Source organism: Taudactylus pleione, unplaced genomic scaffold (genome assembly GCF_031769625.1).
Source record: "Taudactylus pleione unplaced genomic scaffold, aTauple2 ptg000086l, whole genome shotgun sequence".
NCBI classification, from domain to species: Eukaryota; Metazoa; Chordata; class Amphibia; order Anura; family Myobatrachidae; genus Taudactylus; species Taudactylus pleione.
Window position 1 is genome coordinate 5647501 of NW_028284488.1, and position 26886 is coordinate 5674386.

Genomic DNA, 26886 nt, shown 5'->3' on the forward strand with positions numbered 1-26886 from the left:
CACAGCTGGCCGCTCCATTTTTAGGGAGGAGGGCCCTGATTCAGAGCGAGCGCTCTGGTCAGAGCGTTCAGCTCTGAATCAGGCCCACAGAGCATACTTGCCTACCCTCCTGATTCTGCCGGGAGCCTCCCGAAAATCGGGTGCCGCTCCTGGTGGGTGGCGGGTTGATAGTGTTTGGTGTAGTGTAAAACCAGGTCGATGTTTTGGTCCTGCGCACGCGCAGCAACCGCACTGCGTGTGCGCAAGCCCCGGAGCGAGAAAGAAACTCTCTCGCTCCGGAGCTCACTACTAGCTGTAGGCGCGGTGGGGGTGGTGGTTTCACAAACGGAGGCGTTCCTTAAAGAACGCCTGCCGTTTTGTGGGTGGCCGCACTGACATCAGCAGTGATGTCAGTGGGGAGCTTCCTGCTCAATCAGAGCAGGAATCTCCCTGGGCTTTGCGGTTGCCGAAACCCAACCTTAGGGTCTCGTCGCAAGCCCCCATAGACCATCATGACCATCACCCTGGTCAGTCGCTAAGCTGTGGGTGGTAACCCACAGCTTAGCTAGCGACCAGGAGGCCGCACTAAAAATTAGAAGCGGCCGCCCTCATTCAGAACGAGCGCTTGCTTCTTGCGAGCGCCTATGAATGATGGCCACAGTCTCACAAACACACATCACATGAATAGATTCTCATACACACATTAATAGATCTCCCTCCCACCCCCTCTCCTCCCCCATGGTACTGACATGAATAGATTTGGCAGGAGCTACAGTCTCATGCAGCTCCTCTGTCTCTGACTTCAGTGTCCTCGGCTCCTCCCCCCTCCTTCCTCTGTTATCACTGGCTGGCCAGGAAATGCTGGGAGCATCAGTATCTCCCAGCAGTCCGTGTGCAGGGAAAGGCGTGCCCAGGAGACCTCCGGACCAGTAGCAGCCACACTTCTGACTTCCTGCACTCGGTGTGTACGTCCCTGCGTCTTGACACAGTCAAGCTCAGGCCTGCCCCCCTTGCCCCCGGACCCGCACATGCGCAGTCCCGATATTTATACATGGCTGTGGGAATGCAGGGGATTCAGCCTACTTCGAGGGGTGGCGGGAGCTCTCACCTTGATTCGGGAGACTCCTGCGAAATTCGGGAGGGTAGGCAATTCTGACATTAACATACCTTCCAACTTTTAGGTTCCCTGAAGAGGGTAGTGATGGTCCATCGACCATCGATGATTCATAATCATCAATGGTTTACGGGTGATGTCGAATGTTTTTCCCATCGATGGGGGAGAACCAGATGGTCTCCCTCTATCAATGGAAGAACGTAACCGAATAGTTTTTTTTTTTTTCATGGTGCTGGGACACGGAGCATGAAGCCATGCCCCCTGGTTCTGATTGGCCTATGGGCCGGTTAGTCATGGACCAGGGATGACCATCGGTTGGTTGGTGAAGCCATCAATGGTCATCCATTGCATAGTTTGTTACCATCGATGGCCACTTTCTATTTTGCCATCGATGGTAACCATGGATGGTGACCATACCTATGGCCGTCCCTAGAAGAGGGACAGTTTGCGCATGCCTGAAAATGGGTGACCACACTTTGTGATGTCGTGCGTATAGCCAATGAATTACATATCGTTAAATGCATGTCCATGTGTATGTTGATAAGATATCAGATCACTCTGTAGCATAGCTGATGCTGATATATCTTGAAGATATATCATACATCTGTCTATGTGTACGCATGACCCATCAACTGTGGCCGCCCGTACACTGGCTGCAGGAACCGGCGACATTGATATCACAACTTGGCAGTCAAATTTAAATGCCTGCCCAGCTGTGATGTCTGGCCAATCACATCGAGCGGCCGATTGGTAAGTGTGTATAGCTTCCCAAATCATACGGCGAGTCGGCCAAGTGTGTACACTGGTCCTTCCACCATTGAAGACTCAAACAGGAATAATAAGTCAAAAAAGTTAATTCTATGGATGCTAAAATAATAGCGATGGTAAAAGTATGACAATATCTTATCTTAGGAATTTGTTGTTTGGACTTTTTGATGAATCTGATGTACTTCTTCTTAGGTATGTCATACAATAAAAATATTACATACCATAGCGTAATACAGTCAACAGAAAAAAAGTACAGCATAGCAGTACAGGGCCTGATTCAGAGATGTACGCTAACCTGATGTTTAGTGTACACCTTTGATGGCAGGGCTGCAACTAGGGAGGGCTGGAGATTCACGCGCACCGGGCACGCCGCTGCACCCACATGCAAATTTTTACATTTGCAAAAATCACCAAAAAACGTTTTACACGTTGTCATTATGGGGTATTGTGTGTAGAATTTTGAGGACAAAAATTTATTCCATTTTGGAATAAGGCTGTAACATAACAAAATGTGGAAAAAGTGAAGCGTTGTGAATACTTTCCGGATACACTGTATGTGCTCATTCTATTTATTTCTAGATGTATTTTATTTATTATCTCCACTCATCACTGTTCCTCATAGACCTATCATTTACTTTGTGTATTGATTTTATGATATATAAAGTTAGGAACACTAGTTGACTTGCTATATTTTGCAATTATATATTTGGTCTCTGCCACCCCCCACCCCTCCCTTACCATTCCCCCCCTACTTCTCCAAATGTATCTTCCACATGTCTCCCCCCCCCCCCTTTTTATTTTGCTCTGAGTATTTCTTCCCTCTATTCTATTATTGGAAGTTATGTGTTATACAAGCTTTATTACAGTTCTTTTCTATAAACATTGACTAGAACTATTCAAATATGCCTTAATAATCCTCGATGTTTATATGAATATTATAACTATAATTACTGTTCTTTTTCGAGGATAGACAACTATCTTTATACTGTTTTAAATAATATATATCTACTTCACTGTATTTATACTTTTCTGTATGTGCTGCACTGTATTTAAATAATAAAAAAAATGATGTCATAGTTCATTTGAAATTCTTCGCATCCTCACATTATGCTAATGTTGTGGCTAATGGGCGTCCTATTGAGATGTGCTGCAGTGCAAATCCCCATTTACAGCCATGGAAATTGCTTGTATCTCCATGTAATTACCATCTGCGTCTCCCAGCGGTAAGCACAGGACGCTTGCGCAGTGTGTCTCGGACGCATGTACAGAGGTAAGCGCTGGATGCTTTACCTGCGTCCACCTCTGAATCACCCTCATTATCTTTTATACAACAAGAAATTAACATCTCATGCTTTGCCAACAGATTCTTTGCACAGGAAAATATATATATTTGGTGCTCAGAGCATCTTATTTGCACAATTTTCTGTGTAACAGTTATATAAATGTCCCCCAGTAGGTAATGTAGCTGGGCAGTGACACGCACTGCGAGGTTATAGGGAGTAATTCCAGCCAGGACTGTGGTGGCTCCTATTTCTCCAAAATTCTAGGTAGCATGAAGGGAAGTAGTGATGGAATGACAGTCTTAGGAATACAGTACAGTGGGAGAGATGTATCAAAGCTTGGAGAGAGATACAGTAAAGTGCAAAGAGATAAAGTACCACCAATAAGCTTCTAGCAGTAATTTTACAGCCAGTGTATGAAAAATTACATTTAGATAAAGTGCCACTTTATTTCTTTCCAAGCTTTGATATATCTACCCAATAACACAACAAAGGTTCTATTCCATTCAGAATATTTGAAAACTCAACTTTCATAAAATTCAACTTATGTGCCCTTGTCCCTAAACTCTCTAGAGGGCTGCAGTTCAGTTACTTCATCCTGTTACATAATCAGCATAGTCCTATATGATGTCACAATACTCTCAATGACAGTATTTGTGAGATTAGTCCTAGCTGCATTCAGTACCAGTGAACAAGGGCAATGGCACAGTCTTCCATGAGACAAGAGCTGGCTGTATACATCTGCGTCGCTCTCTTTTTGGTGTTTGTGAATGATGTAGCTGGTGCACCTGGTGAGTATGAATAGGCTGGAGAAATAACGTATGCTATCTGTAGTGTTGTGTAAGAGAATCAATTAATTTACATGCTAAGGTTCAGCAGTGAAGGATAAGAATAAGCAAAGGGGAGCAGTATCTTCCCTGACAGTGGTGGGCTGGGCCGGGTGTCAGGTCAGGAGCCCTCCAGGCCGGATCGCTTTGGAATGCTTGTAGCCCGTATCCGGTCAGCCAATATATGGTGCACCTCTGCACAGCCTGTGAGTGCCCATCTGTCACCATACAAATACAGATTTTTACTGCTGGCAGAGACTTAGGGGCCTATTCATCAACACTAAAATAACGTTTTTAAGGACATTTTCCTTAAATAATGTTATTTTGGCATTCATGTAGCCACTTAGCACAGGAGATATCACAGATATCTCCTTGCTAAGTTCCCCTGTGTTAATTTCCACACTCCCCATACATTAGTATGGGGAAGTGGAAATTATGGTATTCATCAAATTCCGAAAATTATCAATTTTCGGAATTTGATGCAGTTACTATTCGCCACTGTGAGGTGGCGAATAGCAGGTGAAACTTACCTGTATCTGCGTGTGCAGGTCCCCCGACGAGTCCATCCGGCGCTCTGCTCCGTCCTCAGGCTCTGGAGGCTGGTCGGACATGTGTGCTCCCCAGCAGAGCACAAGAAAGTTTAGTTTCTGCTGGGAAACCACATGACAGACCAGCAGGACGGAGCCGGAGGCTGCTGCGCGGACAGGTAAGTCGGGGGGGGGAGGTGAGCGGAGAGGGGAGGAGGGTGGGGGGGTCGGGGGGTACACAAACTTAACGCATCTGTAGGCAGTGCTGCGCATGCGCTGGTTTTACAGATGTAACAGCGCATGCGCAGCACTGTTTCCAGATGCGATAAGGTAGTGTAGGCAGGGAAAGGTATCTATTTCCCATCGCAAAAATGACAGCTTTTCGGAATAGATACTTATGGAGAGGTGGAATGATGAATTCCACCTATAATTAGCTAGAACTCCATGAGAGTTCTAAAGCTAATTATCTCCAGAGAATTTTTAGGTTTAATGAATAGGGCCCTTAGGGCTCTATATATTATCATTATTTTTACTAAAATAAAGTGAAAAATTGTGTTTTCACACCCTTTTCACATTATTTTAGTATCACCTATAATTATTACAGGGCAATTGGAGTAGAATTTGTGTGGTCTGCCTGGTAGTTACTAAAAATAAATAGTGAAAAAAATACCTAGGGAGGCCATGTGATAATAACGCCACCTGGAGGCGATGTTATCCAGGGTCTCACCCGGTTACCGGGCTCCTACTCTGCTGTAACGGGCAGAGCAGAGCCCGGAGCCAGTCCCAGTGATCAGCTGTGTGGTCTAAACAGACCGCAAGCTGATCTCTGCTAAAAAGAAAAAAAAAAAATGTACTTACCTGACTCCAGGGACCGTTGATCGGGGCTCCGGTGATATTCTCCCTTCGGTAAGCTGGTCTCCCATAGTGCACTGCGGCCCAGTCATCAGGTGACAGTGTCCCAGTGCACCGGTGACTGCAGATAAGTGCTATTGTATTGAGGGGGAGGTTCGCGCGGGGGGGGGGGTGTCCGCGATCACGGGGGTGGGGCTTAGTACCGGGGGTAGCAGCGATGGTCGGTCGGCTCATGCGTCGGCACTTTATCACGGTATTTTTTGCGAAAATACCGTGACTAGTGCGCTAGTGTGCAGGGACTCTGTCCCTGCAAGGGATTTGTAATAAATCCCTGTGATATTTCCTGAATTTGCAATGCGAATTCAGTCGATAATATCACACTACAATCTGCATTACAAATGCGGATTGTTGTAAATAGTGCCCTTAGGCAGCCTTTGGAAGCCAATTGATCGTAGTACAGTATATCTACTTTCACACAAACCCACCACGACCACCACAAATGGTTGTAGAGGTTTCTGGATTACAAACACATGCTTACGGGACTTTTGCGCATTGCCTGTGGCTGCAGAGTACAATATGTACAGCACACATATGGGACTTTCTGAAAGTCCTTCACATGGATGCTCTCCTATAATGAGGCAGTCTGTGTAGCGTTTATTTGTGCACATGAAAGGAAGTATAAATCTGTTGGCAGTGTGGGTATGTGCAAACGGAGGACTTCTATGCAGTGTGAAAACTCCCTTTGATACATCAGCCCTGAGTTCTATATCTAAACCCAGCCTCTAAAGGTTGTATTTTGATGATGGGCCTCTGCTGTGAGCTTGTCCCCAGGCTAAAAGCTAGCTAGAATCTGATTGGTTGCTATAGGCAACATCTCCACTTCTAAAAACGCTCACCTTAGTAAATGTGCCCCTAACACGTGACTTGCAGTGGCTTCGCTGGCCTATGTGCTGCAGAGCCTCCCTTTCTGTGGCTCAGACTATTGGGGATCAGCAGCATCCCAGCAATTAAGGCTTGAACTCACATAGCACTCCGATCACTAATACTTCAATTACTGCAGAGCCAAGGTCAAGATTTTATTTTACCAGTAAGTCAGAGCATAACATGAGGGGAAGGAGGGGGAGGGAAAACTGGGGACAGAAATATACAGTATGTACCCGGAAAGGCATTGGACAAAATGAAATGTTATAAGGAAATGTCCAATTCTTTAAGTGAAAGGGGACATAATAAAAGAGTAATACCATTTCTTGGGTGAAAAGTAAATTATTATTTTACAGTTAAATATAAGGATCAGATACATTAAAATAGGTATAAGGTGCTTGGCATATAAAAGGGTATTAGAGGTCTAACATATAAAGGGTCAGGTGGAGAAGAGGTGATGACTATAAAGGGCATGAGGCAGCTCCGCATATAAAGGATCATATGAAGGGACATGAGGGGGCTTTGATGGCAAATAAGCTACATCTGGCATATGAAGGGGCATGAAATCTGGGGAACAAAATGGTTTCAAAACCCTACAGTGGCTTTGGCCACGCCCCCTTGTCACGACCCCTGACCTGTAATCTGAAAAGGTGGTAATCCTAATCTATAGGCAGCATTGAAACGCTATGGGATATAGGACCTGATTCAGGTTGGTTCGTGCATGTGCACTGCGATGCTTGCTAATGCACAGAATGCATACATCGGCCGGCTGCGTGCGAACGCAGCCTTGCGAACCAACCTGAATCAGGCCCATAGTCCCATGCACAATATTATATTAGAATATTAAGGACTAGTGTGTGTACTCACTGTTGCTATGAGAGCACAAATAATCATAAAAATTATTATTATTATTATTATTAGTTGACATTATTTATACAAGAAATGTAAAAAAATTATTGATTACAGTACACAACAACACGTATTGAAACCAATAAGAGATCTTACCTACATTTTTATAAAATATATTTTGCTCTTCCTCATCGGCACCTCTGTAGTAGGTGACTATACTGTAGGAGTATTTTACATTTCCAATGCTTTCCATGGGGAAGCTTCCAGTGAGAAACCCATTGAATAGTTTCTCCAGTAGGGTCTACAATTTAGTAGATAGGTAGATCCCCTACATCTGGCAAAAATGGGTAAGAAAGAGCTTATGTTGGAGGTAAAAGTTAAAATGAATGTGGGGCTTCTACCTAAATGTAGACACTGTGTTTTTCGTTAATGTTTATTTACTTGTGCAAGACAAGCGTGTCACAGCGTTACACCAGCAGCAACTGCACACAGATGAACAGTGAATGTGTCAAGAATTGAGAGTTAGCAGCAGTCACATGAACTAATTCTAATTACTGAGTTTGCCATGGAATAACTAAAATATTCCTGTCCCCTGTAGCATGTGGAAGTCGCCCTCTGGTCGGGGAACAATCTGGCTCCCGCATTGTTGGTGGAAAAGATGCATTACCTGGGTCTTGGCCATGGTTAGTCAGCATCCAAAGACACAAGCACCTTGACCATTACAAACATTTTTGTGGAGGCTCCATCCTGAATGTGAAGTGGGTTATTACAGCTGCCCATTGCTTCAAGTCTCACACGAAGTAAGTAACATTCTCACCTTGTATACTAACTAATGGGGCAAAATTAGATATAGTACTTGTGAATATACCTGGATTTAAAGGTACATATAATTATTAGTGTGCAGTTTTATATGACTTGAGTTTATGTAAGATTTCTGCACTTTAGTTAAAACTGCACTCCCAGGAAAGCAATAACGTATAACCAAATTGCTTTTTCTTCTTAGTGGAGGATCCTGCATACTGAAACAATTTTTTTTACCAGGTTGGCTCCGTTTTCATAGTACAGAACCAGCACAGTTTATGGGGCAATGTGTGACCGCACTCACCAAGAAAATGTACAGAGCTTGCAACTTTCTTTCTATTGCTCCTCCCACTCACACCCACTTTCTGGTGCCATTCTAGAATGGCAATCAAGCCACACTCCTATGGCTAATTGGTTACAAGAAATCAGAATAGCACATTATAAACAAAGAAGCCACTGTTAACCTGGGTACACATTAGACGATTTATCGGATGATATGCCTGATTCCGATGGATTCGAACAACAAATCGTTCACATCGTCAAGTGTGTACGCACAATGCGCCCTTTCGTGGCGTCATCCGTTCCATCTTCATGTTGCCCCTACATGCAGCTCAATATGAAAATCTTGTTCCAGATTTCCAGCAAATCGTTCAATGTGTACGCACTACCGATATGTTAACATTATATATTTAATGATCTAAGCACCAAACAATGCAAGATATGTCGTTCGGTCCTTTGGAAGATTGCACAGTATGTATGCACTGTATTCTGTCAGGGAAATCAAGGAAAATCTGGACGACCATCACATTGTTTGCTGATCGTCTGAGGTCTGTCCAGCTATATGAAGCTATTTCATCTGTATAAAAAGTGCTCTTGTCCAGCAGTAAAGATGAGCATTTGTACTTATCCTTGTTTGTTTTTAGTCAGATTTTCAACAATTTGGAGTTTTTAAAACCAATAAAAAAATGTCTACAGAAATACAGCATATTGTATGTTTGCTGGTATCCCTATTAAAGGACTATGGCCCTCATTCAGAGCCGTACGCTCTGAGCAGAGCACACGCTCTGAATGAGGGCCGGGCTTCATGAAAATGGAGCGTCCTCCTGGACGCTCGTATAGCTGTGGGTCACCACCCACAGGCTATACGAGCGTGCATTGTGATGGCCGCGATGGTCGTGACCATCGAAATTGCGAGCCGGAGCCTGCGGTTGAGGTTTTCAACCGCAAGCTCCGGAGTGATTTTGGCTCTATCAGAGCCAAAATCACTCCCACTGACATCACTAGTCGTGGGAGGCATCACTAGTCAGGGAGGCACGCCCACCAAAGGGGGCGTGCTGTCAATCAACATTGACAGCACGCCCCCTTTGATCGGACACAACGAGCGAAGAACTTTCCTTCGCTCGTCGCGTCTGGCGCATGCGCACGACGGAGCTCCCTCCGTCGTGCGCATGCTCAGTCCATAACATCGACCCACTTGCAGCGGACAGCCGCTCGCGAGTGGGTCTGAATCAGGCCCTATAATCTAAATGTGGTGATCCCCAATAACAACAACAACATAAAGAAAACAATACCTCTAGTGACTTTACAGATTCATCATAACACCGGTAACCCTCTTCACAGAGGCAAGTTCCCCTACTAGATCTTAGACTTTACATTTAAATCAGTCACATAAACACAACTTTTGCCAAAAAATCTATATTTTGTAGGAACGGATTAGTAGATGTCCCTGCTGGGTTATATTTTCCGCCCAATAAAAGATCAGCTCATAGTTCATACAATGCGCATTTTAGCACAACTTTAGAATTCAAACACAAATAAATGATATTTACTATTTCATTAAATTGCATGTTTAACAATTTATCCAACACCTTATAACATAATATACATAACACTATTCTTCAATATGCTGCTGTATACAGAACAACTTCTAGTACTTGCCAATGGAACCAAATAACTAATAATGTTTTTTATACTGCAGTATAAATTATTTCAGTACAATAACATTTCTCTAGGGTTCAAACCAAATTAGGAGCTGGAAGGTGCACATACATTACTCCCAAAGCCTGCAGAAGATTGTATAGCAGTTAACGATACGGATTGTTTACATCTATGTGATGTCAAAAGTATGTCACTGTGATTGCCAGTGTGGATAGGCAACTCTTTGTACTTTGCTCATTTGTCAATATATATGCATATATATCTATTGTAGTCACTTTACTTAACGTCAGGCTTCCAGGTAGGCATATTCTTCCTGGGCCCGGTGTGAACCTCACATGTGGCCATTACATACTGTATGTTTATAGTTTATCTCCTCAGTGTGCTTCAAATATTGCTATGTGCCAGTGCAACTAGTCTCTTCATCTTCATATGTTCTATATCAGGGATGGGGAACCTCCTGCCCGGAATCATTTGGTCTGGCCTCTGAGCTTTTTTTCTGCTAGGTTCAACCGGGTAGCAGGGTGCCTAGAATGGCACCCTGCAGCCAGAATGTATGCAGCAGTGCCGCCTGGAGCGTCCTTAGGACCACTGCCCTTACAGCTCCCTGGAGCATCCTCAGGATTCTCTGGGCATTGCTGTAATCACCAGCGATTGTGGCCCTGCCCTGTGTGATGTCACATGAAGGGGGCATGGCCTACACAGGGCCCGCCTATAATGTTATTTATATCAAAATGGCCCTCGGCAGAAAAAAGGTTCCTCTCCCCTGTTCTATATGCTGAACACAGGGGCTGTACCACTATAGCCGGCTCCCTGAGTACCTGTCACATCAGCCTCAGACAGGTCTGCCCTCTTACCTGCCTCTGGGGTCTGTCTCTGGCATCTTACAGGCTGCCTCAGGGCCTTCTGTCCTGGCTTCCTCAAGTAGGCAGAGCTGCGCTGCATCCATCTTCCTCTCTGTCCGTTACCACAGAGTCTCCCTGAGCAACTGCTGCTCGCATCCAGCTGTCACATGTCTGACCACCTGACACTGGTCATGTGACCTACTCCTGACCTCTTCAGTAGCTGTAGAGCAGGCTTGCCTACCCTCCCGAATTCAGTGGGAGTCTCCCGATTATTAATTAAGCCTCCCGCTGCCCCGCAAATCATACTACTTCTCCCGGTTTAACCGCCACACTGTGAAAGTCCGGACTGCGCATGCGCAAGTCTGGAAATGCAGGGGGCGTGGCCTAACAGGAGACTTCATGAATGAAGCTACGCTAGCACCACAGCGGCGCACCTCGTCCTAGCCCCAGCAGTACCCGACTCTCTCTGCCTCTACCAGCTGCCTGCCCCCTCCTGTCCCCGGCTCCCCTCCACCGCAAATACCCAGTTCCCAGGGGTGGACTCTGCCAGGTTGCAGGGGGGGATTGTGCTCACCTGGCTCGCACCATCTTATACTGCTGTGGGCCACCGAGTATCCAACACAGTAGGTGCATGCAATCTTGGACTGTGTGCAGCCCATGCGGCACTCCGTCCATTGTATGAGCAACAGCAGGGGATGAGTATTGGCTCCACAACCTCCTGACCAAAGTCTACAGGAGGCGGGGATTCAGAGTGACAGACTGCTGTTCTTGTCGTGCTGAGTCCCGGCATCTGCCGCAGAACATGGGGGAGGTTGTGGGTAGGCAAAGTACTACTGCTGTGGAAGATCCTGAGAGGCTGAGAGAGGAGCGCACTTACCTCCTGCAGCTGCCCCACACAGACTCATGTAGCCTAATGAAGGACCACCCACCACCCACCACTTGATGTCTGTCAGTGCTGCTGCTACTACCTACACCCCCCACAGATTAAATGTATGTCACTTCTACTACCCCCAACCAATCTCTGCTACTGCTACTACCATTAACAGTCCAGGCAGTCATCTGTGTCCCTGCTTCTGTCACCTGTGTCCCTCTGTCACCTATACCCCTGCTACTACCTCCATCTGTCACCTGTGTTCCTCTGTCACCTATACCCCTGCTACTACCCCCACCTGTCACCTATACCCCTGCTACTACCCTCATCTGTCAACTATACCCCTGCTATTACCCCCATCTGTCACCTGTGTCCCTCTGTCACTTATACCCCTGCTACTACCCCCATCTGTCACCTGTGTTCCTCTGTCACCTATACCCCTGCTACTACCCCCATCTGTCACCTATAGCCCTGCTACTACCCCATCTGTCACCTATACCCCTGCTACTACCCCCATCTGTCACCTATACCCCTGCTACTACACCCATCTGTCACCTTTGTCCCTCTGTCACCTATATCCCTGCTAATACCCCCATCTGTCACCTGTGTCCCTCTGTCACCTATACCCCTGCTACTACCCCATCTGTCACCTATACCCCTGCTACTACCCCCATCTGTCACCTATACCCCTGCTACTACACCCATCTGTCACCTGTGTCCCTCTGCCACCTATATCCCTGCTACTACCCCCATCTGTCACCTGTGTTCCTCTGTCACCTATACCCCTGCTACTACCCCCACCTGTCACCTATACCCCTGCTACTACCCTCATCTGTCAACTATACCCCTGCTATTACCCCCATCTGTCACCTGTGTCCCTCTGTCACTTATACCCCTGCTACTACCCCCATCTGTCACCTGTGTTCCTCTGTCACCTATACCCCTGCTACTACCCCCATCTGTCACCTATAGCCCTGCTACTACCCCATCTGTCACCTATACCCCTGCTACTACCCCCATCTGTCACCTATACCCCTGCTACTACACCCATCTGTCACCTTTGTCCCTCTGTCACATATACACCTGCTACTACACCCATCTGTCACCTGAGTCCCTCTGTCACCTATACCCCTGCTACTACCCCCATCTGTCACCTGTGTCCCTCTGTCACCTATACCCCTGCTACTACCCCCATCTGTCACCTGTGTCCCTCTGTCACCTATACCCCTGCTACTACCCCATCTGTCACCTGTGTTCCTCTGTCACCTATACCCCTGCTACTACCCCCATCTGTCACCTATACCCCTGCTACTACCCCCATCTGTCAACTATACCCCTGCTACTACCCCCATCTGTCACCTGTGTCCCTCTGTCACCTATAGCCCTGCTACTACCCCCATCTGTCACCTGTGTTCCTCTGTCACCTATACCCCTGCTACTACCCCCATCTGTCACCTATAGCCCTGCTACTACCCCCATTTGTCACCTATACCCCTGCTACTACCCCCATCTGTCACCTATACCCCTGCTACTACACCCATCTGTCCCCTTTGTCCCTCTGTCACATATACACCTGCTACTACACCCATCTGTCACCTGAGTCCCTCTGTCACCTATACCCCTGCTACTACCGCCATCTGTCACCTATACCCCTGCTACCACCCCATCTGCCACCTGTATCCCATCTACTACCGCCATCTGTCACCTATACCCCTGCTACTAAACATCTGTCACCTGTGTCCCGGCTACTACTGCCATTTGTCATGTGCCCCTGCTACTACCACCATCTGTCACCTGTGTCCCTGTTGCTACTGCCCTCTGTCACCTGTGCCCCAGCTACTACTCTCCATCTATCACCTGTGTCCCTGATGCTACCTCCATCTGTCATCTGTGTCTCTGTACTACTGCTTTTGAAGCTTGTGGGCTAGTACTGTGTGTGTGCCCCCCAGGATAAGATTTGCCAGCCAGCCCCTGGCAGTGTTGTGAGTAGCGGTGGCCACCTAGCAGTGTTGGACAGTGTGCTTGGCGGCGATGGAGGAAGCTGCGGCAGCCGCAGGCATGCAGTGGTGGCCCTTCTCTTCTCCCCACCACGGTGGCTAAAATATAAGGGAACTGCATCATGGGGTCCATAGTGGCTGGGTGGGGAGTGTCACAGGCATTCACTACACTCTGAAACGGCACTCACTGACAGCCGTTCATCCATGGCTGTCAGTGAGTATCCTCTCTGGGAGCAGGTAATGCCTGTGACACTCAGCACACACATTCTTCCCTTTCTCCTGTTAGCATTTGGGTCTGACAATCTAGTAGTGTAAAAAGGAGCCAATCTCTCCTACACTGAGTGGCAAATGATAAGCCCATAGGTGATGGTAGACACGCCCTTTGGGCAGAGCTGGCCACGCCCCCTCTACTTTTATAATCTCCCTGAAACTACTTTTCAAAAGTAGGCAAGTATGCTGTAGAGGTTGATGGAAATTGTGGTCTGCCTTCATAGTGGCATCTACATGTACTGTGTTCAACGTAATACCTCGCATAGCAGGGTATTATATAGATCTATAGTCAATTTGCCATCATATTTATAATGCTTCTCTTAGTTCATACCTTTAATTAATAATAGCCTTCACCAGGGGCATCTTAAGTAAGGAGGGGGCCCTTGTGCACTCCTCGTGCGGGGCCCCTCCTCTCTCCCCAGTTGCCGGCAGCCAACTGATGCAGCTGGCCGGCCACCGCAGAGTCAGTAAACTCTGGGCACTAGAGTGTGCCCAGAGTCTACTGCGCATGCGCAGAACTCCGGAAAAATGGCCACGGTGGCCATTTTCCGGTGTTTTGTGCAGCACTGACACCTGACGCGGGACCTTGGACAGGTGAGTTTAAAATAATATGGGTGCAGGGTGTGCAGTGCGGGGCCCCCCCTGCAGCCAATATAGATACGCCCCTGGCCTTCGCTCCCTATCTTCACAAGTATCAGTTTAAAAAAAAAAAAAAAAACTTTTGGTCAATTTGATTATACTGTTAAACAATAGGCTAATGTTGAAAATAAATAAAAAAATATGAAATAATTAAATCAGGGTGTGCAGTCCAAGCCCCTCCCCCTTTTCTCTATATTTGTATACAGTATATTATACACCTGAAAGCTGAGACTCCTTCTGCTTGCTATTATCACTCCTCCCATCTGCCTTTGGGTGTTTTTAATCAGCACAAGTTCCTCAATTGCTGCCTAGATATCGGACCCCGATCATGAATAGGCCCCTAAGGGCTCTATTTATTAACATTATTTTTACTAAAATAAAGTGAAAAAGGGTGTTTTCACACCCTTTTCACATTATTTTAGTTTCACCTGTAGTTACTATAGGGCAATTGGAGTAGAATTAGTAAAATTCTACTCCAACCCCTATGTATCACTTATTTTTAGTAAAGCAGATCACATTTCCCATAATTGTAATGGTTACTAAAAATAAATTGTAAAAAAATACCGGGGGGAGCCCTGTGATAATAACGCCACGTGGAGGTGGCGTTATCCAGGGTCTTCCCCGGTTACCAGGCTCCCACTCTGCTCTAACGGGGAGAGTAGAGGCGGGAGCTGATACCAGCAATCAGCTATGTGGTCTAAACAGACCGCAAGCTGATTGCTTTTTAACATACCTGAATCCAGGGACCGGTGATCGGGCCTCCGGTGATGGCTCCTCTCCGGTCAGCTGGTCTCCCACAGTGCACTGCTGCCCGGTCATCAGGTGATCGGGCCCCAGTGCAGTATGGGAGATCACCTGATCGGGAAGCACGGAGAAGATCACCGGAGGCCAGGAGGATGCAGGTAAGTGTAATGAAGGGAGGGGGGGTCACGGGGGGGAGGGGGGTCACGGGGGTCCGTGATCGCAGGGGGCGGGGCTTAGCACCGGGGGCGGGGCTTAGCGTCGGTGGGGGGTAGCAGCGACTGTGGGTCGGCGCATGCGCGGGCTCTTAGTCGCGGTATTTTCGGAAAAAATACCGCGACTAAGAGCCCGCGCATGCGCCGACCCTCAGTGGATAGAAAGTCATGCTCTATACCAACAGCCGTTTGAGAGCTTGAAGCCGGTCAGTACCAATATCCTTTCTATCACTGTGCACCCGACAGGGTGATAACTCTGAACTTTGCAAAGACCATTCTGTTCAATATAAACTCCAGTTAACATATTACTGTGAATACAGAAAAGGATATTTAATTGCAGGTTTGCAGTTACAATGTTGCAAGATAACGCTATTTACCAACTAGCGTGACTAACATTGCTACTTGATACAAATGGATTCACTCCATATTACGATGGTCATTTAACTCTTTCATTTTTATGATCCATATCCATTTTTGCATCAGCATATTCATCCAGTCTACATTTTGCTGCGAATAATGTGGTTTTTATTGTCACATGTATGTTTTTTATGTATCAAATTTTCATGTAATATTAAATAATATGTTTGATCTTATTTCATTGCCTAGAGGTTTTTGGTTTATATAGCCTCCAATATCTATCCACCATCTATTATACCCACCATTCCACACTCTACTTGATTGATTTTTGGTTTATATCTATATTCAGTTTTATCTGTCTATACACTAGCGTAGTTTCTTGCCCGTCTCCATAGGGATAACACTTACCTCACTTACCTCAACAAGGCAGCGTGGAAAATACAATTGAGCTCTGACTGTGATACATGAAACATAACAGATCTCATGAGAATCTACTCAGACCAGCTTCTTACACACACAGCATGATATCTGTAAATGCAGAAAACACAAGATTATTGGTTGATGTTGAATATTATTTATCATTTATTTATTAAGATTTACTAATATAGCACAAGTATATTCCATTGCGTTTTACAATTGGGAATAAAACAGTAATAAAACAAGATTGGGTAATAACATACAGAAAAAGAGGTAAGAGGAAATAGTTGTTGATAAGTTTTTCATAGCAACTGTAAGGATACAGGCATTTCAGATCACTGTTCTTGTAAATATTGGGAAATAACCGCGTACGCTGCAACAATATCTGCCAGACAAACCAACTGTCCCTCCAGACTCTGGGTGAAACATATGCCCAGGGAATCGATACCTGCAGTTAAGTTTGCAGTACACATCATATTTTGCCTCAGACTCCCCAGGGTATGGAAGCATGGTGGGTGCTGGTGGCATCTGCAGTGCTGGATCCTTGTGACACATTGCAGCACCTATATGCAATCTACTGATTTCATGTTACTGCTGCACCAATTCTTTCCCATTCTTCTGGGCATCCTTATGATACAACTATATGACAGCTTAGCAATGCCAGAGGGTTTCCACAAGGCTAGGTATAGTACTATTAGTCATCATGTCCACGACCATTACCTGTAAATTTCCAGCCATTCTTCAGTGTCCACAAGTATAATTGCTAATGGCAACCTGCACCAATTACACATCCACAGGACCCGGTAATGCCAGCCTTCCACTAGTGCCCAAGTTCTCTGGTCTCACACTCCCAGGTACCAAATCCCACCCTTGGATTAGTCACTACTTATTGCAGGTCTACTCTCTACAACTTCTTCATTGCTTCCCAAAGTATTATGCTCTTGACAATTCAGAGTCGCCAGCCACAATACGGCTCTTCCATCTAGCATAAGTGGGTATCCACAAGAGACCATCCAAAGCACTATCTCCTAGTCTCCAATTTCCATACAAGTAAAACAGCAATCCGAATCCCAGGAGCTTTACCGCTAAATCTGTCCTGGCACACGGAGATAAAAGCGACAATGTATTTATGCTTTCACTTTCCTCTTCAAACAGAGCCTTAAATCTTTAGTTACTATAGATTGTGTCAGGGGTAAGAGAGAGACAGTTAACTCCTTGTTTAGAAACCTATAAGCTTTGGAAATGACCATAGTAATAAACATTACATAGCGGCTAGTACAGACCCCATATATTGACGGCTGCTTTTTTATTTTATGTATTATTCTAGAAGTATATACAATAAAATCATAGATTATGAGAATGTGCCATGTTATCATTGTTAATAAACAGAGAATGTACATGTACGTGACGATTATTCTCAATAGTTGGATAATAATGCATATTCCAAAAATATGCATTATTATATTTATCAAAACTCATGTGTTTTACTTACATATTTGAGGCTTTATCAAACGGTAAAGAGCTATAAAGTATTTCAGGCGCAAATACCGGCAAAATACTTTGCCACAGCTTCTCCCTATGTAGAGTCCTTGAAAAATAATTTCTCTGGCCTTGCCCTATTTTACACACTTTACCACCACTACATAGACCTCTTTGGGGATAGTGCATTAACTCATTCTACCAAGAAGTGCTAAGCCCATATTTTCCCTGCTAGGTAACACTATGTTATATAAATTATACAGTAGGTCAGTCAATTTGCAATTGTTTCTGTGTCTTATTCATTATACACCAAAATATTGATTTGAACAAATTTCGATCATTATAAAAAAATTTGATTATAATCACTGAACACAGTATAAAGTTTTTGTAGGTAATTCATCTACAATTTCATGGGTGGTAGCTCCAGGCACAAAATAGCTACCCTTCACAGTTTGCTGGTGTGCAGTTAATGGTTCTTTGATCCTGTAGCTGGCTGCCTAATATTTTATTACATCTAATATTTTTATTTCTGGTGTTTCAGTGATGTCTCCTCTTTGAGGCTAGTGTTTGGCGCATACCAGATATCGGATTTAAGTCATCAAGTACAGATTCGTAAAATATCAAAAAAGATAGAGCATGAGGAATACTCTGCAGACACTGTGCGCAATGACATCGCCCTGCTGCGTATAGATGTGCCCATAGCCTACAATGACTACATTCAGCCAGCATGTATGCCGAAGAACACCAGGGATGTCAAACGAATGACAGATTGCTACATTGCTGGCTGGGGAGTCTTGAAGGAAAAATGTAAGCCTGATATATCTTTTACATATTACTTAAGTACTACTTATCCATTGCACACTTAGGGGTCTATGTAATAAGCCTTGGAGAGAAATAAAGTACCAACCAATCAGCTCATGTCATTTTACAGTCTGTGTTTGTAAAAGGAGATGATTGGTTGGTACTTTATCTCCATCCATTTTATCTCTCTCCAATACTTAGTGCATAGACCCCATAATTTATATCAGCTTTTATAATGCACCATAGAAATTTGGATACAATCATTGATCTGAAACTGTTTTATAAAACTCATATTTGTGTTAGCTACAGATTATGATAAATGTCACTTACCTTGCCAATAAGTAACAGGACAAGAGGATTGAAATTAATATCATAGTTATATGGAATTGCTGGGTACAGTGCAAAAACGCGTCACAACCGTTTTCTAGGCGTTTTAGATCCAGCGGCTGCATCTTTGTACGCAGTTTTACTGGTGGCGGCGTCTTAGTTTCATTGGTCATTCTGAGTAGCCATAGAGTAAAGCTGGGTACACACTGGAGCAATGTCGTTCTGATTTGATTGATTTGGCCAAATCAGAATGACAAATCATGCATATCATGCAGTGTATATGCACAATATGCGCGCTCCTGCGCTCGCATGCGACGTCAGGTTTTATTTGCTGCATATCAAACCTTATGATATCGCATGCGGTGCCATACAGTGTAATGAAGGATGAAATGAGTGATCATTCCGTCGTTCATTACATCATTCTGATGTGTACTTACGTTTCGTTATGTTGGCTAGTTGGGCCGACGTTTTGGCTAGGTACACATTGCTCAGTGTACACAGCTTTACTCAGAAGACCTATAATCGCCTGATCTGCGACTGATGCTGCATTTATGGATTTGGTTGCTGCGACTGTTTATGCAGCCACTTGGATTTGCAAAGCCGTCCCATATTAACTCAGTATCTCTGTAAAAAGATGCAGCCGTGACGGGATTAGTGTATAACTCTGCATCAGGCCCAGTGTTTGGTGATCAACAGACAATACTGTAAGTACTAAGAGGCCACATCATGTGAAAGAGGGGGCTCCTCTGTTTTGTATGTGGGTACCCTCACATGTGCAGGTGCCATTATGAGGGTGATATGGAACATAGTGCAATCAGATTCATATATAGAAAACATATTTTCTGTAGTGCAGGATAACATTGTATGGTGATTACCATACAAAGAGGGGACTCTGGTCTTTCAAATGTGGAAAACCCTGAAATAAAGGAAGCCAGCAGACTAGGTCAGAGCCTTTGACTGTATCACCCAAAATAATATTATGACACTATTCCCCCTATTAAAATTAAAGTACACAGACAACTATATAATCTTTAATGTAAAATATACATTGCCTTATACTGTATACGAGAACTAAAGTTTACATATGTAAGTACTGCATATATGTACAAATCCCTGTCTCTTGATAGAACTTGATGCAGCTGAGGGCAAGCTATCATTAACTGTTATCAGCCATTTTCAGGCTAAAATTTATACAATTTTCAAAAGAGTGGAAAAGTGGAGAAGTTGCCCATAGCAACCAATCAGAATGAATGTACTTGATAAATACTAGGTAAAAGCTGCTTCCTAGCGGGTTGCAGGTGAAAATTTATCTCAGCACTAGCAGTCAGTGTTAGGCATGACAGGCTTTACCCTGATTGCAGGTCCCTTCACCTGCAACCTACCATGAAACTGTTCATAATTAAAGCCCTTCATGTCATAATAGGGATTTGAGAATGGATTGACATGGTAAATAGGATAAAGGCTACTTTTAAATGCATTAGTGTCTTTACAAATGAGAAAGGAACATGTGGGGCAGATGCATGAAGATCTGGGAAGTGATAAAGTGCAGACTGATAACCAACCAGCCATTCAGCTCCTAACTGTCAAGTCACAGGCTGTGTTTGAAAAATGACAGTTGGGAGCTGATTGGTTGGTTGTTTATCACTCTCCAATTTATCACTTCCCAGAGCTTCATACATCTGCCCCTATAAGTGAGTTATTTAGACTACACTCACCCTTTAGGAGCGCTGTCCCTTCACCCATGAGCAAATGGAAGTGCATTGCACTGTTTGCAGTGATCCATGTGACAGTTTGATTCATGATGCAAATGACGTACCTCCCAGCCCGTCCCCCCTTTAAATTCAGCTCTGCAATCTCTTTTAACAGCAATCGGCTGGCAGAGTGAGCTAGGTGAGTGCAGGGGAAGCAGGCCCAAGAGGAGATCCAGACCCGATAGCAAAGTTACTCATTGCAGTTATGCCCATGGAAGCCATGTTGTGGGAGATCTTCACCCACCCTGGACTCCATAATTTTTTTGCAGTGTCAAGTTCATTGTCTGGTGGGCACACAGAGCACCAACAAATTGCTCTTATGGCAAGACCTAGCCCACAACGACAGCCCACTTTACTGGGGAGGTACCGTAATCTGGACTAGCCTCTCAGATATCCCATATTTTCCCATAAGGGTGGGTTGTCTGGGGGCAGGATAACTTGTGACCCTTTTCTTCATTGTGTGATGCCACAATTCACAATATTATGCCGTGGGGCTGCAATTAATCAATTTGCAGAGCCACAAACGTTTCCCACCTGGATCTCCCCTCCAAGCTCTCCCGTTGAAGAGTGCAAAGTAAAATCAGCAAATATTTAGAAAACTATTTTAATTTAGATGGTCCAAATGTGCTAGTAGATGCAACTGTAATGTGATGTTTTTATGCTGATTGTACAATTCTGTCGCTGATAACAAGCCCAATAAATGTCACACAAAGTATCTGAACAGGTGTGCCCCTCAGCACAGCCACAGACATCCCGTAAAAGCTTTCCACACTTTTATCAAATTTTAATAATCTTACATCACGGAGGAACCATTGTTCTGATCTGCTCCACAAAACTTTGTGCTCTGGTGCCTCCAACTGCTACCCGTGACCTGAGCAAACTCCCAGTAGGATCTTGCGCCACAGAAAATTAGAAAGAGGTGCGCTGAAGGACCAAAGCTGAGTTAGTACTACACAAAGACATTTTGCTTTCTGTAAATGAACTCCACAATATGTGCATGAATGTTCATCCTACAAATCTGCAGCAACTGTATGATGCTATCATGTCAACAAATCAACATGGACTAGAATCTCCAAGGAATGTTTCTAGCACCTTATAGAATCCATGTCACAAAGAACCCAAGCTGTTCTGTATTTGTTTCTCTTAAGGAACTCTATTTAACTTCAAATTAGTCCATAAGGATGATTATTCCCCTCCCCCTCAAAAAAAAAAAAAAAAAAAAAGACTCCTCTATGAAGCCTTAATATGCCCTGTGCCAGCTTCACCCCCTTTGTGCATGATGTTGCTTATAGGTGGGGGGGCCAGCCAGCACCCAAAAGCGCAGCACTGCAATGAGCCTCTAGAAGACGATCCTTGCAGATGTATACATTGCAGGGTGCCTGTCTTAAGTATCCAAAGAACGCTACGGATGGCACTGCTGCAACGTTACTGGCTGCAGAGTGCCATTCCAGGCCACAGAGCCCTGTAATCTGTGTGGCGGCATCGGTCACACACCACTAGTTATGGCCCTGGATTCATGCTATCTATGCGGTACATATCCACATACTTTTTATATGATATATGTGAAGCTTTGTAGAACAAATAGTGGCAAAGTGAAGGGTTTACTTCGAACTTGAAGGTGGTTGTTGTACGCTGCTGGCATCTATAAAGCGTCTGGGATGGGTTACCCAGGCATGCTGAAAATGAGGAAATGCTGAAAATGGAAGAGAAAGAGAGATGCCGACATGGTAAGTATCTAATCTATCTCTAACCTTTTCCCCCCCTAACCCTCCTTTAGGGGTGCCTAACCCTAACCTCCCCCCAAGTGCCTAACCCTAGCCTCCCCCCAGGGGTGCCTAAACCTAACCCCCCCTCCCCGCACCCTAATCCTAACACTCCCGGGGGGGTGCCTAAACCTAACCTCCCCCCGGGGTGCTTAACCTTAACCTCCCCTTCCCCTAGCCTAAACCTCCCGGAGGGGGGTGTCTAACCCTAAGTCCCCCCCAGGAGCCCCTAAATTTATCCACCCCCGTAGCTGTCCGCTGCCGCCGCCCGGCTTAGCTTCATTCAGTATGCCGGACATCGGTCTCACAGCGTAAGGCTAATGATAGGCGTCGGGATTTCGACGCCTATCATTAGTACCTTGCCGGGATATGGCAGTCGGGAAGCCGGTGGTCAGCATTACGACTGTCATCTTCCTGACTGCATAACGCTGCGATTTCCTGGTCAGAAAATCAGCAATAATATCCACCAGTCATAAAATCTCATTATGGACACTAATTGCTCTGTATTGTACCACAGCAGTGCAATTATACCTGAATGTTTCTAAATTCATTCATTAACAGTTATATTTAAAAACAAACAAAAACAAACTGAAATTAATGTTATAAAATGCAATAGTGACAGGTGCAACCTTATTTGAAAACAAATGGTCTGAAACAATTTACTTCCCATTTCAAAACAGTAATAACTTACAGTAACATTAGTATTATAGCAACACACGCACGCACCATAGATAACATTTACTAAATAAAAAAACATTCTAAAAGCCTGAATAAGTCTGGATAGCAGATTCACGCTGTGGGTCTGATTTAGAGATGGACGCTGCGATTCCACAAACAGCAGGTCTGCAAATCTATGGTAATGTCACAGCACCACCGGCTGCATCTCTAATCCGCTGCTTGTGCACAAAGATGAACCACTGGTCGCACATAGGTCGTCCTATAGCTGCTCAGAATGTCAGCTGCCGAAGCTTCGGCAACTGCATACACAGACGCAGTCCTAGATTGAGACACGCCCATGCAACGACTGCAACATGACTTTTGGGTCTAGTTACTAAGCAGTGTTATGAGACAGAGTGAAAAGTGATAAGTCTGTGATAAGGTGCCAGCCAATCAGCTCCCAACCGCCATCTCACAGGCTGTGTTTGAAAAATGACTATTGGGAGCTGATTGGCTGGCACCTTATCACAGACTTATCACTTTTCACTCTGTCTCCTAACACTGCTTAGTAACTAGACCCCTTTGACTCACATCCCCCCTCCCTTACCTCCCACAAATGGTCACTGACTGTCAATCACTCTGCATCCAAATCATCCCTGTGATTGCTGTTGGTAATCCAAGTTGGCGTGTGCATAGTGTGACTCTGGCACATGCTCAGTACAAAAATAAATCGCTCAGTTCTGCAAACATCGCCACTACATCCACTTGAAGCCATATATAATAATAATAATAATAATAATAATAATAATAATAATAATAATAATAATAATAATAATAACATAGCACCTTGAGATGTTTTGCTTTTGATATTTTCCCAGTGGTTGAAAATAAAACAAAAGTTCACATACAGCAATGAAATGTTGCATTAATCACAAATCTAATCCATAACACATGTGAATATAAAAGACCAGGCAAGTTTCTCAACTGCAGAGAATTGAGGTTTTCATGGATAGAGCTCCTGAAATATAAGAAATTCCTTGTGACTCCTCAAAACTGCAAATACATATTTTAAGATATTGGGGCATATTTTCCAATTATTGGGTTTTAAACCCAATGATTCTTTTCTTTAAATTATTTACCTCCCAAATGTATTAAAAAAAACACATGCATGGACAAGGGCTCCGAAACACCTTTGTAAGAACAGATATGGATCATCTTGTGGTCTATCATTTTGTTGGCTTCAGTTTTATATGCTTATGCCCTTATTTGAAAGCACTTGCTGTGTGCCAGCATTACCGTCAGTAGGCCCAGATATGAGGCATTATAGGATATTGTACACTTTCTCATACTGTATGTTCTTGGCTGAAAGCAGATACTGTGAGACATGTCATCAAGTAATTACATCCTGAGCCACCAGATTATATATCCGGGCAATGCTGGCATAATATGCAGGAAATGTTGGTGAATGGCGATGATATTGGAGTAGCTCTTTTATCAGATAACTCATTTTAGGGGTATTGGTCCTTTAATGATAAAGTTAACTTAAAACCACAGTGTTCAAAAGTTATTCAATATAACTATACCGATCACAATGTTTTATACCACTAGATTACAAACATAGGAAATTACTTAGATTATTTTCTTTTGCAGCCAACAAAGCAGCAGATATTCTACAGGAGGCTCGAGTGATGATGATTCCTAACAAAATCTGCAATAGCCACACATGGTACAACGGTGCAGTAGGAATACACAACATATGTGGAGGGTATGAGCGTGGAGGCATTGACAGCTGCCAGGTAATAATTATGTACATTAATGTGGGGCAAGATTGGTTTCCCTACTTTACAGCTCTAGGGTTTGTGATGAAGATAAATTTGGATAACAGGTACTTCAGAGGATGCGCTACTCATTTAATTGATAAAAATACTAGATACAAATTTTGTCATCAGGTTTCTGCATACGGGATCGCAGATGTAGGCAGATACACGCCCTGAAAATAGTCATAACATACCCGCGCTTGTGCAGCTACTGTTACTTCCAGGGCCGGCTCCAGGTTTCTGAGCACCCTGTGCCGGCTCTTGAGAGAGCACCCTAACCTCGAATTTGGGGGCGTGGCCTAATTACCATAGGCCATGCCCCCTGTGTGACGTTATTTGGAGGTGTGCCCGCATGGCACGCCTCCAAATAACGTCAGGCTGGGGGTAAAGCCCAGCACTCAGTCACTGGCTGGGCTTCCCCCAGCCCTCTCCCGTCAGTGAATGTGTGTGGCATCCATTCACTCTCTGGGGGTCCGGCACCGCTGCACAGCTGCGGCGGTGGGGTCCCCAGCCTCCCGATTTGACCACCCACGTGCCACTTCGGCCCGCGGGTGGAACAGCGGAACAGTACTGTCCCGCTGGAATCAGGATGCTGGGGTGGGGGTGCCCCCTCTATGGGTGGCGCCCCTGTGCGACCGCACTGGTCGAACACCCCTAGAGCCGGCCCTGGTTACTTCCCACAAAACAGCCTCAGTCTGTCAATCACTTGCAAATAAACCCTCACTACAACCGTAGTCACATTTGATCCCAATTCAATCGTCGCACCAGTGCATTGTGGCTAATGGCCTGATTTACGCAAAGCTGGTATTTTTGCAGAATGAGCGATTGTTTGCAAATGTGCATACGCGAAAGCCGCACTGTGCATGCGCAGCTATTGCATTGCGATTACTCTCGTAACAAAGGAACCATTCCAAAAGTGAGTGACAGGTAGTCAGCATTTGGGGGTGGTAACAGAGGGGTGGTTAGAAAAATACAAACATGTTGAACCATTTAATCACCATTTCAATTAGCCATTGCCATCTTCTTCACAGCATGAGAGCTCTCTGCGTGTCGGGAGAGCTGCAGTGTTTGCGGCTGGTCAGACTTAACTTAAAAGCTGCATGACTGCCCGATGTGCATCGATGGTACTGATGTTTATGCTGTTACATGTTAGCAACTGTGATCCGTGAGAGAATGCAGTTGCGATTGCATTAGCGTAAATCACGGAATCAGGCCCTAAGACATATGTGCAGTTGGGCTGCTTAAGTAATCGGCATTGCAGACATATCTGAGCCAGGCCCAAAGTTACCAAGTATTTCTATTGATTATTATATTTCATTTTCCATGTAGGGTGACAGTGGAGGACCATTAATGTGCAAAACACCAAGCTCTAAAGTCTACTCAGTGGTGGGAATAACAAGCTGGGGAACTGGCTGTGGACAAGCAAGAAAACCAGGTGTCTACACTTCCACTCAATACTATCTGGACTGGATCCATAACAAACTTGCACAGAAGCTATGATGTCCAATTTTACAGCCTCCAATGCCAGAAGCTTCTTAACATCAAGGGGTTTACTTACTAAAAGGTAGCCTTGAAATGCCAAGACATAATTCTGCAGGCATTAACTGCAGGCAGTGTTCAAATATCCCCAAACAGTTACTTATAAGACAGTTCAATCTGTCTTATAAGTGACTGTTTGGGGGTTTATCTACTTAATGGCAGCTTTTTGAACACTGTCTGCAGTTAATGCCTGCAGAATTATGTCTTGGCATTTCAAGGCTACCTTTTAGTAAGTAAACCCCTTGATGTTAGATGAGACCTTGAAAGCACTTAGTGGCATGTTATTGGTTGTTACGAACATCTAAATATAAACGGAGTTTATGCTGAAATATCATCTTGCGTGTTACATCTTACGTGTTATCATCTTGCGTGTTTACTTATTCAGACCAAGGGCAGTATTCAATTAGTTTTGCACCCGCGATAAAGTTTTGCCTGCCGAACTTTCCGCTGACATTGCGTGATTTCTATTCGGAAACTTATTGTACGCGCCTCTGCTATTAGCCCTATTAAATTCCAAACCATGCGAAAACAGCAACCTGCGAAGTCG

At 44.7% G+C, this 26886-nt stretch overlaps 1 protein-coding gene across 1 annotated transcript; it reads left to right on the forward strand.

The window, feature by feature from the left end:
- The first annotated feature begins 3841 nt into the window (after positions 1 to 3841).
- Positions 3842 to 26319, forward strand: LOC148529134 (acrosin-like). The gene is made up of 5 exons (XM_088468845.1): positions 3842 to 3932; positions 7716 to 7917; positions 18226 to 18491; positions 24634 to 24779; positions 26130 to 26319. The coding sequence occupies exons 1-5, from the start codon at positions 3842 to 3844 to the stop codon at positions 26298 to 26300; spliced, it is 876 nt and encodes a 291-aa protein (XP_088324971.1). The 3' UTR covers positions 26301 to 26319.
- The last annotated feature ends 567 nt before the right edge of the window (positions 26320 to 26886 follow it).

Bases quoted from the DNA above. Each gene is read 5' to 3' on its own strand.
- LOC148529134 (XM_088468845.1), top strand. From the start codon at position 3,842: ATGGCACAGTCTTCCATGAGACAAGAGCTGGCTGTATACATCTGCGTC. The intron at 3,933-7,715 runs GTGAGTATGAAT...TGTCCCCTGTAG, and splicing joins TGATGTAGCTGGTGCACCTG to CATGTGGAAGTCGCCCTCTG. The intron at 18,492-24,633 runs GTAAGCCTGATA...TTTCTTTTGCAG, and splicing joins GGGAGTCTTGAAGGAAAAAT to CCAACAAAGCAGCAGATATT.